Below are 18,003 nucleotides of genomic sequence, written 5' to 3' on the forward strand. Positions count from 1 at the left end.
GTAGGGCCTTAGAGATCATCAACCAATCCCATTACACAGTCTGGGAAACCGAGGCCCAAAGATGGGAAGCAACTTGTTCAAGGCTACACAAGGGGCAAATGTATTCCCTGCTCCCAAAGCAGCTGAGGTATCCCAATGTTCTACCCAGGAGGGGGCTGCATTCGAACTCCTAGGACAGGGCACCCACAGCTGGTTTCTTAAACATTAAACCTACACAAAGTAAATGTTCCTTGGAAGTCTAACTTCAGATTTTGCTGACATTTTAAATCCTCAACATCCCTGCGACAGGAATGGAGGCAGAAGGGACGCGGGAACAGCCTGGGGTGTTTTAAAGCCTAGGAGTGGAAAATGCTCCCGAGGATGGAACCTTCCATCAGTTCTCCCAAAGCCCTTTTCCTGGCTGAGCTGGAGGGCATTGTGCCTGCTTCCTCCTGCGCTTTAGAGTCCAAAGAGGAGGAGGCCGCCTCGCACGGGGACCTGGCTCCCACCTCTCTGCCCAGACTTGCTACGTCACTGTGGCCCGGGGCCTGGGGAGGGGGAGAAGCCGGGGCAAATTGTGCCCGCCCCTGAAATGCCAGCCGCCCTGCGATTGGCTACAAGGACTCCGGAACGGTCGCGGATTGGTCATTGTTGAGGGCTTGAAAGGTGGCTGAGAGCGCCGGACACCTCAGACGGACGGTGGCCCGGGATCAGACAGCGTCTCCGGCGAGCCCGAGACGCGCCGAGCCCGCCATGGCCCGGCTGCTCACGGCGTCCTGCCTTTTCTCCCTGCTCCTGGCCGGCTTCGTCCCGCCGAGCCAGGGGCAGGAGAATTTGAAGGTGAGTGAGCCTCTGGGGTGGGGGGCCGGGGGACACGCACAGCTCCCAGGTATCCATCTCTCGGGGGCGAGGCACCCCTCTTCCTGGGCTCCCCTCCAGAAGGACGACATCTGATTGAGAGGGACGCCCTTAACTCCCGTTGCCTCCCTGTACTGCTCTGGGACTCCCACACCCAGACAGCTGGGCTCTCAGTTCCATCAGTTGGAGGCTGAGGTGCCCCGGGTGGGCAAAGTGAATAGGGAAGGAAAGTCCCTCTTCTCCCCCATGGCCACGTAGGGTCGCCTTGCTACATCCGTGCCACCTGGGGCCGGAGCTACTCCCCTCCCGTCGAGCCTGAAGGGGGTGCGGTCACAGAACAAGGCCTAGAGACTTGGCATCTGGTGGGCTGCGAAGGTCCCCAGGGAGCCCGACAGGCCAGGAGGAAGGGAGGGAGAACTGCAGCTGGGTGGTCCCGTTCTAAAGAATTGCCTTGGGGACTCATCTAGCCCAAGAATAAATGCAAGTAGAAAGGCACTTGGATTTGGGGCATTGGTAGAAGAGGCAGAGATCTGTGACAGGGAGAGCTCTGGACTGGCAGAACACAACACCCAGGACCCTGACTAGATCCCTGCTCCTTTCTGGCCCTGCCTCTCCACCTACCGGGGGTGGGGGGTGGGGGTGGGAGGGTGTAGTAAATGAAGCTGATGATGTCAGAAGGGACGCTTGAAGAAGCTGCAAATCCACAGGTTGTTCTCTGAAGGGTCTCCTGCTCTAGGCCAGCCTCCCAACCCCCACCCACTGCCCATAGTAGCCTGAGCACACTCCAACTCAATAGGAGAGGTAGAATTCTCCTGAGCCTCAGTCTGTCCCCAGCAGGCTGTATGACCCTTGGCTAAAGTGGGGGTACTGAGGCCATGATGACTTCACATGCCTATCTCCTTGAACTGTATATGCCAAGGTGGGCCCTGTAGACTTCTCTTCCCCTGGGTAGGGAGGCGGAAGCCAGGCACAGGGATAGAGCCAAAGAGAAAGAGTTGTGTCTCCAACCTCACACACACACACACACACACACACACACACTTGTTTGTAAGCTCAAAAGAAGCTTTGAGCCTCTGTGTTTCTAAAATCTTCTGGGTCTTTCTTCTAAGAGCTTAAGAGTCTATGATTTCTGTTTACAAAATTCTATCCACTATTCAGGAAGCCCATTCAAGCACAGGGTTCCTTCTGTCCGTTTCTATCCCATCCTGTCCTCAGCCTAAATCCCATTCAGTGTGTCCCTCCTGGAGTCAGCCTAGAGACTCGATGGGTATCAAGCCACTTACCCCAAGCCTTCTCCTTTGTATCCAGACCTGATCATAGTCCCTAACTCAAAATGTATTATCCAGGATAGGGATGGGACTGACTTTGAAATTAGGGTGTTGAGTGGATGTGGGGGCAGACCATGTGCAGGCCAACACCCTGGAGTCGGCCCTATGCCCTCAGTTTGGGGAAAGCCAGAGAACGGATGATTGTGCCCTGATTCAGGAAGGCTGAAGGTGACAACATGGACCCTGTGAATAAAACATCACAGCTGAGTGTTCTCTGCAGCACTCCAGGGAAGAATAAATGGATTCAGAGAGAACGGGATGGGTATGCTCTAGAAAAATCTTAGGGTGAGGTATGATCATATCAGATGCTACCAGCTAGGACTTGCTGGCTAATGACAGTTTGGGCATGTTCATCTGTCCTCCCAGGTCCTTAGATAGTTGAGATGTCATAACCCTGGTTCTAGGACTCAACCACTTGCCTTGTCCCCATTCCAAGGTCAGGAGATGTGGCAGGGGTCATGCGGAGAATGGGATAGACCAAAGGTCACAGTCCCAGAAGGATGTTTGCTTCCTCCCAGTTCAAGGGGACTGGCTAGAGAGCAAAGGGAACCCTCCTGTCCTTGCTCTACAAAAGGACTGCACAGAAGCTGGACAGAGGAACAATTGCTGACGTACACAAGGTCCTAGTAACCACTGGTTTCTAGGTGACTACACCAGGCAGAGGGAATCATGGGACCACAGATTCCGGCAGAGCTGAAGGGCCCCTAAGACAGCACTGAATCTGACCTCATGTCACAGTGGAGGAGCAGAGAAAGGAGTGGTTACAGAGTCAGAGGCAAGGCCAGGCCCAGAGCTCAGGTCTCCTGCTCCCCGTCCAGTTCTCTCACAGCATCTCATGGATGGGAGTGGTAGGACAGGAGAGGAGGAAGACAGAAGACAGCAGCCCCAGGCAGCAGAGTCCTGGCTGAGTCCCTACCATCCTCCCACTCTCGAGCCTTCAGAACTCCCCTATCTTGCCCATCTGTGGTACTTTCTCTCCCTGTCACCTGTCTTCTCTGGCCTTCCCTGTTTAAGGTGCAGTACTCTGGAGTTCCATGGGCCTGGAGGAGGAGAGGGGGCTCATGTAAGAACTGGGCTGCAGTGCCCAGTGGTAAGTGCAAGCCACAGCCTCCTGACTCTGGGCCACCCTCTGACCCCCAGTGGTCGGAACCTGCAGCACTGGCCTCACTGGCCCTAGCAGAAAACACGGACGCTCTGTCACTGGTCCCCCCTGGAGATGCCCGCCTTCTTCACACTGGCAGGGGAACATCAGAGGCGTCTTCACAGTAATGTGGAAACAGGGCTCTTTTCCCTAGCTGCAGGCAGAATAATCACTGTCCCTGGATGTGGGGATTTCCTTCCCAGAGGCTTTCAGGACTGACCTGCCATCAGATTCTCACAGCCATTCTGGGAGGCTCAGAGTGAAAGCGACTTGCCCAGGGCTACACAGCCCGCAAAGACCAACACCCCACCCCCACTCTGACACCATGCCCAGAGGTTGATCCTCCGGCTGTTTACAAGCTGTCATTATTTGGACAACCTCTTGGCTTTTTCTCCTCTCCATTTCCCAGAGTTTGTTTTCAGATCAGGGCGGAGTGGAGGAGGTGGAGAAGCGTGCAGGGCGGCCTTGCCTGCTGCTGCTAGACCTCTGTACCAGCTGGGCTGTGTTTATTGTGCCCTTAGCTGTTTGCATTTTGAAGTGGAACTGATCCCAGCTGGGGCCAAGGAGACACAGGGACCAGAGGCTTGCTGAGCTTAGGTCTAAGGCCTGCCTTTAGCACCCACCAAGTCATGGGGCATGGGATATTAGACTCACGCAAAGCGGGGAATTTGCACCAAAGCCGAGAGCTTGCATCTGTCAGGGAGTGGAGGGACCCAGTCTCACCTGGCTTAGCAGGGCTGTGGGTGTCTTCCAGACAGACGTGGCTTTTCTCCGCCCTCCTGGAGCCATGCCCTGACAACCCAGATGGCTCCCTTCACCTAGTGGGGCCGAGCAGCAGCAAGTCGGGACTGATGGGAAGAGAGGGCGTGCATTTGCTTCTCCAGCCCCAGTCACCTGTCCCCGACTCTCCTGGTCTATAACGCTAGTTTGTCTATTCGCCTCTCCCAGGTAGTCAGGGCCAGAAAGCACCATAGAGATTACCCGATACAATAGTGGCAAGCTCTTTTCTTTCCCATCACATCATGGGCAGCCCACCTGCTGATTGTGTTGCTGATGCCCTCACATCCTTTCAAGAGTAGACACAGATTTTTGTAATTGGGGTCAGAGATGAGGGAGGGGCCAAGTAGAGTCCAGGGCGATCTCCTGCTTGCTAGCAGTATTCCCACTGATACAACAGTCAAGCCAGCAGGGCTGAGAACAGCTGATCCAGTTCAAGGTTCTCATTTAAATTATAAAAAGGAAACTGAGGCCCAGAGAAGAGAAAGGGCCAGTCCAGCACCACACGGGGAGTTAGCGGCAGCGCTGGATATGGAATCCAGGTCCCCCGACTTGTAGTCCATTATACCCTGTCCCGGTGGTTGAACTGTGGAGCAGAGGTTGGGCAGAGAGGGAGTCACACGGGCCATCATCACAACTGTTCACTTACAGGGAACAGCTAATACATGCGAGGCGCTGCTGCTTTACCCACATCTTCCTGGCAGGCCTTTCCCCATTCCTGGCTCTTACGCCTACGTTTCTACGTTATGACAACAGCCTCAGCCTTCCAGTCCTCCAGGTTTCGACCCTCTGAATCCCTACCCTCCATCCGCCGCTTCCTGCTTCTGCTCAGTCCTTCCTTTGCAATGGTCTAGCTCAGGCCCTCAGCACCCCTTGCCCAGACCATTGCAACAGCCACCCAACCAGTCTCCATCAGCCCATCCAGGGACGCAGCCAGCGGTGTCAGGGCAGTCTCCCCCACGGCCCGGTAAATATTTATAAACCAACATATGCTGTGAGGTAATGACTCCAGTAAGGAAGTATCCAGGTTTCCATAGCACTTACCAGCATATTAGGTGCTTTCATAATTGTTATCCTGCACAAGGAATTAGGAGGCCTCGGTTCTAGTCCAGTTCCAAAGCTTGGAGTGTTCATGGGACCGTCCGTGATCTTGAACATGGAGATGTCCAAGTTCCCTTCCAGCTCTAACCACTCCTGGTGCTGGTCTTCCGTTCCAGACGGAATGCCATGCTGACGTGAGCGGCAGCATCTTCGAGTACGGAGCCCTCACCATCAACGGGGAGGAGTACATCCCCTTCAAGCAGTTTGCTGGCAAATACGTCCTCTTTGTCAACGTGGCCAGCTTCTGAGGCCTGACGGGCCAGTATGTTGGTAAGAGCCCACCCACCCCTCCTCCCCTGCTTTATTTGGGGCTGTTTCTACCAGTTGGGAATATTTCAATCGCAGGTGATTTCCTGGTACGAGGGGGAAAGGGTGACAGTGATCAGAAGATTCCGAACCATGTATCCCAATTCTGTGTTCTGTGGTTTTGTGAAGATGATTATCTAAGCCTGATATCTGATGGCCTCAAACATGTTCTAGAAGACTGTGTTACCCTCCTTCATCCCCGGGCACCTCCACTGCCCTGAAACAGGAGTGGAGGAGATTGGGTTTGTGCCCAGTGTGTCCTCCCTGGAGTATGAAATGGTAGCTGTCCTGCTGAGAATTTCTCCTCTGCCCTCAGCCCCACTGCCCTCAGCACTGCTCTCGGCCCTGCCTGGAAAGCAGGCGAAGGGCTCAGGGCTCTGTCGCCCAGGTTCTGTGATCTCTAGTATCCCCCCTCCTTTCTTTTTGGTTAGGGCAGAGGAAAGAGGGACCATGCAGGCCAGACAGCCGACAGCACCCGCGGGAAAATGCACTGGGGCTCAGAACCGCTGGGAGGGGCTGGAAGGATGCAAGGGCAGTCTGAATGTTCTGCCTGGCCACTATAAGCAAAGTCCTGCAAGTGGGGTGACAGGGGGCTGGGTAGCTCAGGGGGCAGGGGTGCTCTGTCTAGAATGCTTCTGTCAGGCCCTTGGAATAGAGTAGTGTGTTCGTGTGTGAATTGGGTAGGGTACCGGCCTTGTATGGGAGGCCAGGGGCACTGAGGAGCCGGGCCACAGCCTCTCTTGGATCTCAGAATTCCCAGAGTATAAGTGGGTTGTGAGGGCCCCACCCCACCCCAAGGAAGTCTTCTGCCTTCTCCCAGGAATGGTCAATTCTTGCTCCAGGAAACTCAATCCTGAGTCCTAAAGGAGCCTGGCCCAGGTGGTGGACCTGGGCAGCGGGTGGGTGACTACTAATTTGAAGAAGGGTATTACTTTCTGCCCCCCACCCCAAACCTCCAGCCCATCCAGCTTAGAGTCAGGAGGATGGGACTTGAATCTTGGCACTGACACATCTGCTGAGTGATCTTGGGCAAGTCCCCACAGAAAGGCCTCAGTGACTTCAGCTGAACAATGGGCCAGCAGGTGGTGTCAGGGTGAGGCTGGGCTCCTCACCAGGGGACCCCGGTCTCTGCTCTCTCTCTCTCTGTGGCCCAGAACTGAATGCACTACAGGAAGAGCTTGAACCATTCGGCCTGGTCATTCTGGGCTTCCCCTGCAACCAATTCGGAAAACAGGAGCCAGGAGAGAACTCGGAGATCCTTCCTATCCTCAAGTGAGTGTCAGCGTCCAGAGACGGCTTCTCCAGTCCAGCCAGCCCTGTGTCCCAGCCCAGGCGTCTTCTGCATTGGCCGCTACTCACGATGGAATAAACTCCTCTCCCTTCCCAGGAGCCCCATTTAGTAGAATGCAGGGAAGTGGGGACAGGAGAGGGACACGGGCTGGGAGGACTGGCTGGGAATGATGGGGTGGGAGGGTGCACACGAAGGGGGCAGGGGTTACTGAGAAGGTACCGACCTGGAAAAGAAGGTTGCAGCCCCACATTATGCATATGCCCATTCAGTAGTTGTTGGCTCCCACTGCCCACTAGGGAATAAAATCCAGATTCCCAACAGCGCCTGCCCTGTTCTGCCCCTTCCTCTCATTTCTGAGTCCTGTGCCCACCCATCTCCTTGAGACTCACCTAAGAACATTCCTTGTAGGCATGTCCGACCAGGTGGGGGCTACATCCCCAATTTCCAACTCTTTGAGAAAGGAGACGTGAACGGGGAGAAAGAGCAGAAGGTCTACACGTTCCTGAAGGTGAGTGTGCAGCCGGCTCTGCAGGAGCTGCTCCACCAGCCGCCGCCGTTTGGGCAGCCCATGCAGACAGGGCCCTGCCCCCTGCCCACTCTCGGGGAATCTCTCGGCATCTATCATCCCAGTTAGGGGCTCTGCACATCCTAGGATCTCATTAGCCCATTTTACAAAGGCCCAGGCAGGGCCCCAGGAGGGACAAGTTAAGGTTCTCACATCTGCTAGAGCTAAAGATGGCTGTGGGATCCAGTCTTTGACCTCCCAAACTGGTGCTTTTTTTCTCGGCAGCAGGCTGTTCTCCTCCCTGGGGAGGAGGGTGGGAGGGCCCTGCTTGGGACTAACAGTACTCATCCCTGTTCCAGAACTCCTGTCCTCCCACCACGGAGCTCCTGGGCTCACCTCACCGCCTCTTCTGGGAACCTATGAAGGTCCACGACATCCGCTGGAACTTTGAGAAGTTCCTAGTGGGGCCAGACGGTAAACCCATCATGCGCTGGCACCACCGGACCACGGTCAGCAACGTCAAGATGGACATCCTGGCCTACATGAGGCGGCAGGCAGCCCTGGGGGTCAGCAGGAAGTAACTGAGGCCTGCCCCACCCTATGTCCACCACGCAGGGCTGGGGAGGGACTCTGTTCAGGAAGGAATCCATCTCTCCAGCCATACCACACTCCCACCATAGATCTTTTCCTATAGGACCAGGCCCTAGCCTGACACAAAAGTGTGCAAACAGTTATATGTCTGTACTGCTGTGCATGCGGGTGTCTGCCCACATGCCTACAGGTGTGTGACCACGTGTGTGAATGCGCCTGAGTGCATAGCCACGTGTCTACCCGCATGAATACCCAGGAAGGTGTGCCATGTCTGCCCACAGCTTTATGCTGAGGGCATTGCTAGAGAACACCCCTTTCTCTCCGGGTCTCTGATCCAGCGAAAACAATTCACTTTCAGCTAAGCCCAAAGGAAAAGCCAGCTCTAGATCCAATGTTTCTGCTCCACCTGGACCTCGGCTCGGGGGCCAGCATCTCCCACTGCCTCCAAATGCCACCACTGAAGTGTCCAGGGGGTTCTAGGTCTACCCCACTGCCCAGTCTCCCTCGTCTCCACTGGATACTCTCCTTCCTGAAGGGCCCTCCCCAGCCCCCTCCCTTCCCCACCCACAGTGCTCTCTGAGCAGCCAAGGCAGATATGAGAGCAAGGGCCACATTCCCGTGCCAGGAGTGACGTCTTCATGAAGGAGGGGTCCAAAGCCCTCATGGGCGGACCTCCCCTGAGCCTGTCTGAAGGGCCAGCCCTTAGTGCATTCAGGCTGAGACCCGCAGACAGGGATGCCACCTCTGCTACTTCGGAGGATGTGCCCTCACCCCTCACACTGACCCCCTGGCATCAGACTCACCCCTGTCCGCCCAGTAAAGGCCTTTCTGCAGCAGCTGAGTCTACTGTGGTGCTTCCTCGACGGGGCCGCCGCAGCCGGGATAAGGGTGGAGGTGGGAGGAAGAGACAAGGGCGTGCTCCAGACCCTTGCCATGTGGTTTCTACCTGGGCCCACTCTGCTGCTCTCACTCAGCATTTGGAATCTATAAAAGATCTCATTTCCTCCCACAACTCTCCCAAGGCGGCTAGGGTTAAGATAAAGTGTTCTATTTGTCAGGTGAGGAAACTGAGGCTCACAGAAGGCCCAGGCCTTGCCCAGGGTCTCCTGATGAATGAGGTAAAAAAATGGAACTTAGACCCGGGTCCCCCGACTCCCACCCAGCCCAGGCTCCTTCCACTGCCCTTGGATGCCCCTCTTCCACGGAGACTGAGCAGGACCCCAGAGGGTATCAACCAAGAGTCATGGTGATGCTCTCGGGAGACTGGAGAGAACTGGGCACAGAGGGCAGGGACCAGCACTCTGATTGACTGGGAGGGGAACATTAGCCAGTACACAAAAACACCAGTTACAGAATCTTCCACTTGGATTTATGTCCAAGATTCGTGCAAAGAGCTGCCCAGGGACAGACAGCCAACCCACTCCAGGCCTCCAGCACCGCGAGCCTCCAGTGGCAGGGCCCAAGGCCTGGCGGCTGCAGCCTGGGGCCCCTCTGGATGTTGCTGGTGTGGCCTTTGTCCCAGGCCGCAGCAGTACCAGCAAGGCTGCCATGGGCGGAGCGGAGGGCTCGCGGCAGAACATCCTGTCGTTCTCTGCTCCCAGAGGCAAACCTACTCTTCCCGCAGCTCCTCGGGGAGGAGAAGGGATGGGCGTGATCTAGGTCCTGATACTACATAGCTTGAAGCAAAAATTAAACACATATGAGTTGAACATGGGGCTGGAACCACTTCTGGGAAAGTTTTGAAAGAAAGGGTCTCAGCAGTACCCCACTCTTGAGATTGACGCCCCCTAGCGGAATCCACAAAGGATGGCAGGTCCTCTCTCCACTCCATGGCAGCGTAGTGAGCTTTCCCCGGCTGTGCCAAAGGAGGGGCCCAGGTGGAAGCCTTCTGGATAGACCCGCCCCAGTCTGTAAACAGTTCGGGTTGGGGCCGGGGCACAAGCTGGTGGCCCATCTCAGCTTCCTGTCCGGCTGAGACTCTGTCCACACAGAGCACATGGCCTCTCGTTTTTCGGTGATCTGAGGTCAGCTAGCTCTGCCAGACGAAGGTGGAGCCAAGTGACGTGCTGTGGTCTCACTGAGGCCCCTTGCGGTCAGTTTTTGTGGAGTCTAAATAAAAAAAATGTTGCGGACTTAAAGATGAGGTGGTACAGTAGGTTTCAAAGTCCTGTGGAAACCAACACGGTGACGGTGAAGAGAACAGCTAGTTACTGGGTGTTAAGAGCGCCAGGCCCTGGGCTAAGTACCTTAGGTACGTTCCTCCTCGGTCCCATCAGTTCAGCCCCATGAAGCAGGCAGATTACTACCCCTTTACAGAGGAGGGAGCTGGGGCACAGAGGTTTTCAAAATCCTGCCCACAGACCCAGATCCGGGAAGTTCTGGAGCCTCGTCCCGCTCCACATCCGAGCAGTGGGGCAGTGCGGAGGAGGGGGCAGCCCTGCCTATTTGGCCACCGTCTGCCACTCACCAGATCAGCCTCCGAGGACTCCACAGAACCTCCAGGACTCCGTGGGGAACATGAGAAAATGACTGGGCAGCCCAACCCCCCTCCCAACCACTAAGTCCTCCAGCTGTACTGCCCCCCAGGTTGCCTGCAGTGGCTGTTACACAAAACTCCTGCGAAGGGGCCTGCTACCACCTGCCAGAGCCCACTCCCTCTCTGCACAGCTGGGACCCTTGCAGGACTCCTCTGTGCTGGGGATCACGCTCACCTGGTTCGGCAGGCCTAGCCACAGGAGAGTCCGCCACTTGGAAGGTCTGACTGCGTACCCCTCCGCAGGGCGGCCGCCAGTTGTATTCCGGCTGAAACAAACTGGTGCTTAGTAATCAATAACCACACTTGAAAATTACAATAGCATCTGCCACACCAAAACAGTACTAAATACATATTAATCAAGCGTACAGTTATTCCCTGGTATCCTTGGAAAATTGCTACCCCCCCAACACACATACAAGGATACCAAAATCCAGACACTCAAGTCGCTTAGATGAAATGTTTCTGTAGTATTTACATATAACCTATGCACATCCTTTTGTATACTTTAAATCACCTCTGAATTACTTATAATACATAATACTATGTAAGTGCTGTGTAAATTGTTGTCATATTGTATTGTTTAGGGAATAATGACAAGAAAAACATTCTGAGCATGCTCAGTCAGACACATCACTGTAGGCCTAACTATGTAGTATGTGTTAGCAGTAATGTAACATTTTCCCCCCCAATATTTTCAATCCTTGGTTCATTAAATCCACAGATGTGGAGCCAGCAGATGTGGAGATATGACTGTAATTGCATCCTTACAATAGTCCCGGGTGCCATCCTCATTTTACAGGTAAGGAAACTGAGGTCCAGAGGAGTTAAGTAACCTTTTAAAGGTCATCCATCTAGGAAGCGGCCAATCTTCTATTAGAATCCAGGTCGCTAGAATCCCAGAGTCGATCTCTTAAGCCCCACACTGTACCCCGGTGTTTAAAGGTGTGTGTAAGGCAGGGGTCCCCAAACTTTTTACACAGGGGGCCAGTTCACTGTCCCTCAGACCGTTGGAGGGCCGGACTATAAAAAAAACTATGAACAAATCCCTATGCACACTGCACATATCTTATTTTAAAGTAAAAAAATAAAATGGGAACAAATACAATATTTAAAATAAAGAACAAGTAAATTTAAATCAACAAACTGACCAATATTTCAGTGGGAACTATGCTCCTCTCACTGACCACCAATGAAAGAGGTGCCCCTTCCAGAAGTACGGCGGGGGCCGGATAAATGGCTTCAGGGGGCCGCATGTGGCCCGCGGGCCGTAGTTTGGGGACCCCTGGTGTAAGGAATGGTCACCAGGAGAGGAGGCTGCTGTCACTGTCCAGGTGAGAGTGGGGAGGCCTGAGGGAGCTGTAATTGAGGGACTAGAGAGGATGAGACAGGTGACAGCCGCTCTTTGGTAAAACAATGATAAGCGAAGAAAAGAAAGGAAAGCAAAAAATTAAGAGAGAGAGAGAGAAGAGAAAAAAAAAGGAGACTGAAAAAAGACAAGAGAAGGAAGAGACAAAGGAGAGAGGATGCATGGTGTGGATCTGTGGGGCCCGACTGCAGGGAGCCACACAGAAAAGTCAGACCCAGACTCTGCTACCTGGTGTCATTGGTGGGAGGGAGGGAGCCCTCCCACTGCCCCGCCCCTTTTCTGTCCTGCACCAGTGACCCCAGCATCTCTGGAGAGCGCTGCCCTGGGGACAGCAGTCCAGAGCCAGGCCCTGGACGGCTGTCCGAACACCACAGCACTGTGACGAAGGAGCCATGGGTGGAGCTTCCGACACCTTCCCTTGCCCTTGCCCTTGCCCTCCGGAAAGTGTCTGAGGTGGCCGGTGTGTGTGCTGGAGTGAGGGAGGGATACCGACTCACCAGATGGAAGAGGCGCGAGTTGGGGAGTGGGGACTGGTGCTCCATGGCCATGGGGGGCGGGGGGTAGCGGATCTGGGACCAGTCCTCAAAGCCGTGGTGTGGCAGCATGGCTGGCATGGGCGGGTAGGCATAGGGGTAGGCCCCACAGAGGTGCTCCGGGTGGGGCTCCACGTGGTAGCGCTCTGCCGAGGCCTGCAAGAAAGGCTGGTGTCTGGCTCTGGCCTGCGACAGGCTGCACAGGCCGTCCCCAGTGATGGCCATCTCAGCCCTCAGCCTCCAGAATTTAGTTCTCTGAAGGCTGGCACATGGGCATGGAATATCAACCATGACGGCAGGTCACGCGACCTGCGCACTTTCTCCGTACCAAGTGCTATTCTGAGTGCTCCGCCTGCACCACCTCGTTAGCTGGCTGGGCACCTGAGCACACAGTGCCTCTCCCATCAGACTGCAGCTCCCTGGACATGGGCAGGCGAGCTCAGTGCTGCTGCCTCCCCCAAGACCCCTCACCTTTGCTTTCCTCTTCTGCTGTTTGAGGGCTTCTCTGGCCTTCTCTTCATCTTTGAATGCTTTGAGCTAAGAGAAGGAAGGAGGGAGAGAAGATTGTTGGCCCAGGCGCCTCCTGACCAAGCTGGACCCAGGGCTTCGGCAGCCCCAGGGTTGACCGGCTGATGCATGGGACCACTGGTCTGGGCTGTCCTGCCTGGCCCCGCCCAGGGGAAGGGCCCTGTGGGGCAGAGCATGGCCCAGGCTGGTGGGAGGCTACAGGTAAGGCCTGCTCATTGTGGGAGGTCTGACACCGGTTGGGGTTCCATTGAGCTCACTGCTCTGTGCTTCCATATCAACATTTGTAGTTGCATCTGCATGAGAGCGGGGGCTCAGGGCCAACCCCTCAAAGTTCTCTCTGAAGGCATCATAACTGTGTAAAGTCTGAGCCATGGGTCAGAACATGTGTGTGTGTGTGTGGGGGGGTGGTCTTGCTGAGGGACACAGACACTTGGCAGCGAGCTGGAAGGAGAAGCACTGAGTGTCCTGACAGCCAGTCTCACCAGGGACCCTCCGCCCGTGCCCCCAGCCCCACGAGGACAGGCCGGTGGCCCCTTCCTTGGGCCAGCTCTTCTCTACCTGGGCGTTCGACAGGGTGACCTGGGCCTGCAGTTTCTCCACCTGCTTCTTCAGCTCTTCCTTCTCCTCGTTCATGCGCTCTCGATCGCTGCGCTCCCTCTGGAAGTCCTCCTCAAAGATCTTCACCTGGAGGGGCGGGCGGGGAGGGGAGGAGAGTGGCGGGGGCGTGGTGAGGAGGTGGGACCCAGGGCCTGTGCTGGGATCCCAGACGTCAGAGCTGGTGTCACCCCCATCTCGACAGCCCCCATGGGGAGAGGTATGGGTACACCTCCATCCCCACCCCCAACTTCAAACAGAGTCGTTCTGATACCCTAGTTTATATTTTGGGCTTTTAAGAAAAAAGAGGTGGCCAGCCATCAGCCAGTCCAATCCTTTCAGTCTGCTTTGGCGCGAGGCGGAGGCCAGGGGACCAGAGTGCAGGCGGGAGGCCCTCCGAAAGCAGGAGGCCAGCAGAACTCTCCCAGAGCTCCGGGTGCCCAGCGGGGAAGGGCTGGGCCGGGCTCCTCCTCTACACCTGCAGACTACTCCTCACTGCCTGTCAGTATGATGCTCACTGGTTCGACACGACTTAGGAGCACCCAGAGCACGGCGTCAATTAGAAACACAGAGGACAGCTATGACCTTTTCCATCTCCTTTCAAACCTCTGTGTCCCTCGAGGAGAAAGTCTCCGTTTTATGCTAATGTGTTTTTCATGTCTTTCTAGCGTGTGTTCATTTGCCTTAAATGAAAGGGAAGAGAACTCAAATTCAGACTTCAGACAAGAGTAGCTGGCTCAGGTTTAATAACACTACTTTGCTCTTACTGTATTTCTTGCTTACAGTTATTTATTTACAGCAAATAACAAACAGTTTTCTGTTTATAGTAGTGACATCAACCTCCTTTTTATTCACATTTGTTGAAAGTAATTTATTTAAAATTTATTCTTAAAATACTAGGTAAATAATGGCACAGTGGGCATGGAGAAGGCCAAACGAAGGAGGTGGCAGAGAAAGGGCCTGGTTCGGGACACACTGCTGGAAAGGATAAACCTACGACCAGATGGAGGTCTCGGCCAATGGCCCGAGAGTGGACTGCGAGTTACAGCTGCCTGGCCCCTCGCGCTCACCTGCTGCTTCAGTAGTTCGTTCTGCGTGACCAGCTCTTGTTTTCTGAGGAGGCTCCCAGCTCCTTCTGAGGTCCTAAAGGCTGCTGGTGGAGAAGATGGGGTGGCCTGGATGTTCAGTGCTTCCTCTAGGGCCTGAGAGCAGGAAGAGAGGGGATGGCCCATCAGCAGAAGTCCTGAACGTCAGGCCCCATTGGCAGGGTCAACCTCAGGGACCCCAGTCCTGATGATAATGATAATAATCACCACCACCACCAGTATTGTTTAATAAATGCTGCCTTGCCTGACCAGACAGTGGCGCAGTGGATAGAGCATCAGACTGGGAAGCAGTGGACCCAGTTCAAAACCCTGAGTTCGCCAGCTTGAGCATGGGACAATAGACACAACCCCATGGTCGTTGGCTTGAGCCCAAAGGTCACTGTCTTGAAGTCCAAGGTCGCTGGCTTGAGCAAGGGGTCACTCTGCTGTAATCCCCCAGTCAAGGCACATATGAGAAAGCAATCAATGAACTAAGATGCCGCAATGAAGAAGTGATGCTTCTCATCTCTCTACCTTCCAGCCTGTCTGTCCCTGTCTGTCCCTCCCTCCCTTTCTCTCTCTCACTAAAAATAAAATAAAATAAAATAAAATAAAATAAATGCTGCCCTATTTATTAACACTATCACACATTATTTTACTGAGTCCTCTCCACGGTCTTAGGAAGAAAAGACTATCATCCTCATTTTACAGATGTGAAAACTGAGGTTCAAAGACCTGAGTGATTTGTCCAAAGTCACACTGCTACTGATGGCAAAGTGGGGTCTTCACAGAAGGGAGAATTTCCCTTCCCCTGAGTAGGTGTGGCTCAATCCCAGCACCCAGACCTAGAAGGGACATTAAGTCCTTTGGGAGAATCTTCAGTCTCCTCGACAACTGCCCTGCCCTGAGATTCTTCAGCTTCTACAACCTGTTCCCACCAAGCCAACCCTTTCATCCTCAACTCTTCTGGAGTTAGATTAGTCTGGATTTTAATTTCAGTTTGCTCACATCTTTTTTTTTTCTTTAGGTGAGAGGAGGGGAGATAGTGAGGCAGATTCCCACATGTGCCTTGACTGGGATCCACCTGGTAACCCCATCTGGGGCCAATGCTAGAGTACCAAGTTATTTTTAGTGCCTGAGGCTGATATGCTCCAATGGAGCTATCCTCAGTGCCCAGGGCCACACGTGAACCAGTTGAGCCACTGACTGTGGGAGGGGAAGAGGAAGAAGCAGATGGTTGCTTCTCCTGTGTGTCCTAACCAGGAATCGAACCCAGGATGTCCATATGCCAGGCTGACACTCTGTCTACTGAGCCACTGGCCAGCCTACCTTGCTCACATCTTAAAAGGTTTCCACTAACTGGTTTTTCTCCTTCCATTCTATTAACATGTAACTCAAGAACTTTGGAACACCTCTCAAATCTGGCCACCCTCCATGCCACCCGAATTCCAGCCCCCTGGACAGCAGGGCCTCTGCTCACCATGTGTCAGCACTGCCCACAATGCCTCCCTGGACGGCATGGAAATAAAGGGAACCTTCCTCCACTTGGGCCTGGACCCCACTTGGTCTCTTGACTCCCCCAGAAACACAGGGAAACAGCTGAGCCAAGAGCCCATTCAGGATGCTGCGAGGGGAGGTGACAGCTCCCTTCACCCTCCTACTCCATCTGCGCCATTTTTTTGGTGAGAAGACTGAGGTCTAGGGACAGGGAGAGCCTTGCATTAGTCACCCACACCCGTGTTCTGTCCCCAGCTATGCCAAAGCAACCCGGTGGGCAAGGATTCTGCCTCGGCATCTCTATAACTGGCACCGTCCGTGTACAACATTCTGCCTGGAGTTAGACCCCGAATCACTCAGCTTGGGCCAAATCATTCTTTCCTGTGAGAACAAGTCCCAAGGACCCTAGACTCAGCATGATCAATGCTCTTCACAACACCAAAGCCAGACGGAAGGGAAAGGCTGGCCCACAGACTCAACAACTCCTCCAGGCCTCCAGCGAATGCTTCCTCTCAAGCTCCCTCCTGTCAGCGCGTTCCTCTGACCCCCGCACTGGGAGGTGGGCAGGAACAGTGGGAGTCCAAACATGGGGGCCCAGAGCGGGTACAGACTGGGCCCAGGCTGCTGCCCCTCGCCTTGGCTCAGAGGAGAGGGTTTATTCAGCCCACCTGGGTGCCCTGTCTCCTTGGATCCCACTTCACAAGGACAGGAACCCTTGCGCCTGTGCTCATCCACTCCTGTCAGCAAGTATTTCCTGAACACGTGTCTGGTGCCAGGCACTGTGGCAGGCACCGGGTGTACTTGCCCTAGTGAAGACGCACACCTCCCACCACCGCATGAGAAGACAGAATGTTAAATAAGTAATCACAAGAAAATGCGAGAAGGGATGTGAAAGAAGTCGCTGGTATCCTAGGTGCACAGACCAAGGTGACCTGAAGGAGACTCAGAGAAGGCCTCACTGAACCTGAACCATGAGCAGGCTGGCAGTGCATGAGGATAGCACACCAAGGGCATGGAGGGGGTGAGCGGGGCACGGAGGGGGGGCGAGCGGGGCACGGAGGGGGTGGAGCGGGGCACGGAGGGGGGGCGAGCGGGGCACGGAGGGGGGGCGAGCGGGGCACGGAGGGGGGGAGCGGGGCACGGAGGGGGGCGAGTGGGGCACGGAGAGGGGCGAGTGGGGCACGGAGGGGGGGCGAGCGGGGCACGGAGGGGGTGGAGCGGGGCACGGAGGGGGGGCGAGCGGGGCACGGAGGGGGCGGAGCGGGGCACGGAGGGGGGGAGCGGGGCACGGAGGGGGGGGGGCGGAGCGGGGCACGGAGAGGGGAAGCGGGGCACGGAGAGGGGAAGCGGGGCACGGAGGGGGGGGCGGAGCGGGGCACGGAGAGGGGAAGCGGGGCACAGAGGGGGGGCGGAGCGGGGCACGGAGGGGGGGAGCGGGGCACAGAGGGGGGGCAAGCAGGGCACGGAGAGGGGGGTGGAGCGGGGCACGGAGGGGGGGAGCGGGGCACGGAGGGAGGATGAGCGGGGCACGGAGGGGGGGCGAGCGGGGCACGGAGGGGGGACGAGCGGGGCACGGAGGGGGGGAGCGCGGCACGGAGGGGGGGCGAGCGGGGCACGGAGGGAGGACGAGCGGGGCACGGAGGGGGGGCGAGCGGGGCACGGAGGGAGGACGAGCGGGGCACGGAGGGGGGGCGAGCGGGGCACGGAGGGGGGGCGAGCGGGGCACGGAGGGAGGGCGAGCGGGGCACGGAGGGAGGGCGAGCGGGGCACGGAGGGGGGGCGAGCGGGGCACGGAGGGAGGGCGAGCGGGGCACGGAGGGGGGACGAGCGGGGCACGGAGGGGGGACGAGCGGGGCACGGAGGGGGGACGAGCGGGGCACGGAGGGGGGGAGCGGGGCACGGAGGGAGGATGAGCGGGGCACGGAGGGGGGGAGCGGGGCACGGAGGGGGGGCGAGCGGGGCACGGAGGGGGGGCGAGCGGGGCACG

General features: G+C 56.1%; 2 protein-coding genes across 6 annotated transcripts in view; one reads left to right on the forward strand and one right to left on the reverse strand.

Moving 5' to 3' along the window:
* Positions 1 to 654: 654 nt before the first annotated feature.
* GPX3 (glutathione peroxidase 3) lies at positions 655 to 8,713 on the forward strand. The gene is made up of 5 exons (XM_066273034.1): positions 655 to 819; positions 5,301 to 5,454; positions 6,645 to 6,762; positions 7,190 to 7,289; positions 7,646 to 8,713. Exons 1-5 carry the CDS (start codon positions 733 to 735, stop codon positions 7,865 to 7,867), a joined length of 681 nt encoding a protein of 226 aa, XP_066129131.1. The 5' UTR covers positions 655 to 732; the 3' UTR covers positions 7,868 to 8,713.
* Positions 8,714 to 9,224: 511 nt separating this feature from the next.
* TNIP1 (TNFAIP3 interacting protein 1) overlaps positions 9,225 to 18,003 on the reverse strand; it is a 53,477-nt gene continuing 44,698 nt past the window's right edge. For 4 of the 5 annotated variants that reach the window (XM_066273029.1, XM_066273033.1, XM_066273028.1 and 1 more), the window contains 6 exons: positions 14,505 to 14,636; positions 13,399 to 13,524; positions 12,784 to 12,849; positions 12,277 to 12,468; positions 10,589 to 10,679; positions 9,225 to 9,986 (listed from right to left, as the gene is read on the reverse strand). In XM_066273029.1, coding sequence (XP_066129126.1) covers positions 9,952 to 9,986; positions 10,589 to 10,679; positions 12,277 to 12,468; positions 12,784 to 12,849; positions 13,399 to 13,524; positions 14,505 to 14,636 — 642 coding nt within the window. In that variant the 3' untranslated portion in view covers positions 9,225 to 9,951. Of the gene's footprint in view, positions 10,045 to 10,588; positions 10,680 to 12,276; positions 12,469 to 12,783; positions 12,850 to 13,398; positions 13,525 to 14,504; positions 14,637 to 18,003 lie in introns of all 5 variants that reach the window. The other variant, XM_066273030.1, reaches the window with a different exon arrangement.

The sequence above is a fragment of the Saccopteryx bilineata genome, chromosome 4, assembly GCF_036850765.1.
Source record: "Saccopteryx bilineata isolate mSacBil1 chromosome 4, mSacBil1_pri_phased_curated, whole genome shotgun sequence".
Taxonomy (NCBI): Eukaryota; Metazoa; Chordata; class Mammalia; order Chiroptera; family Emballonuridae; genus Saccopteryx; species Saccopteryx bilineata.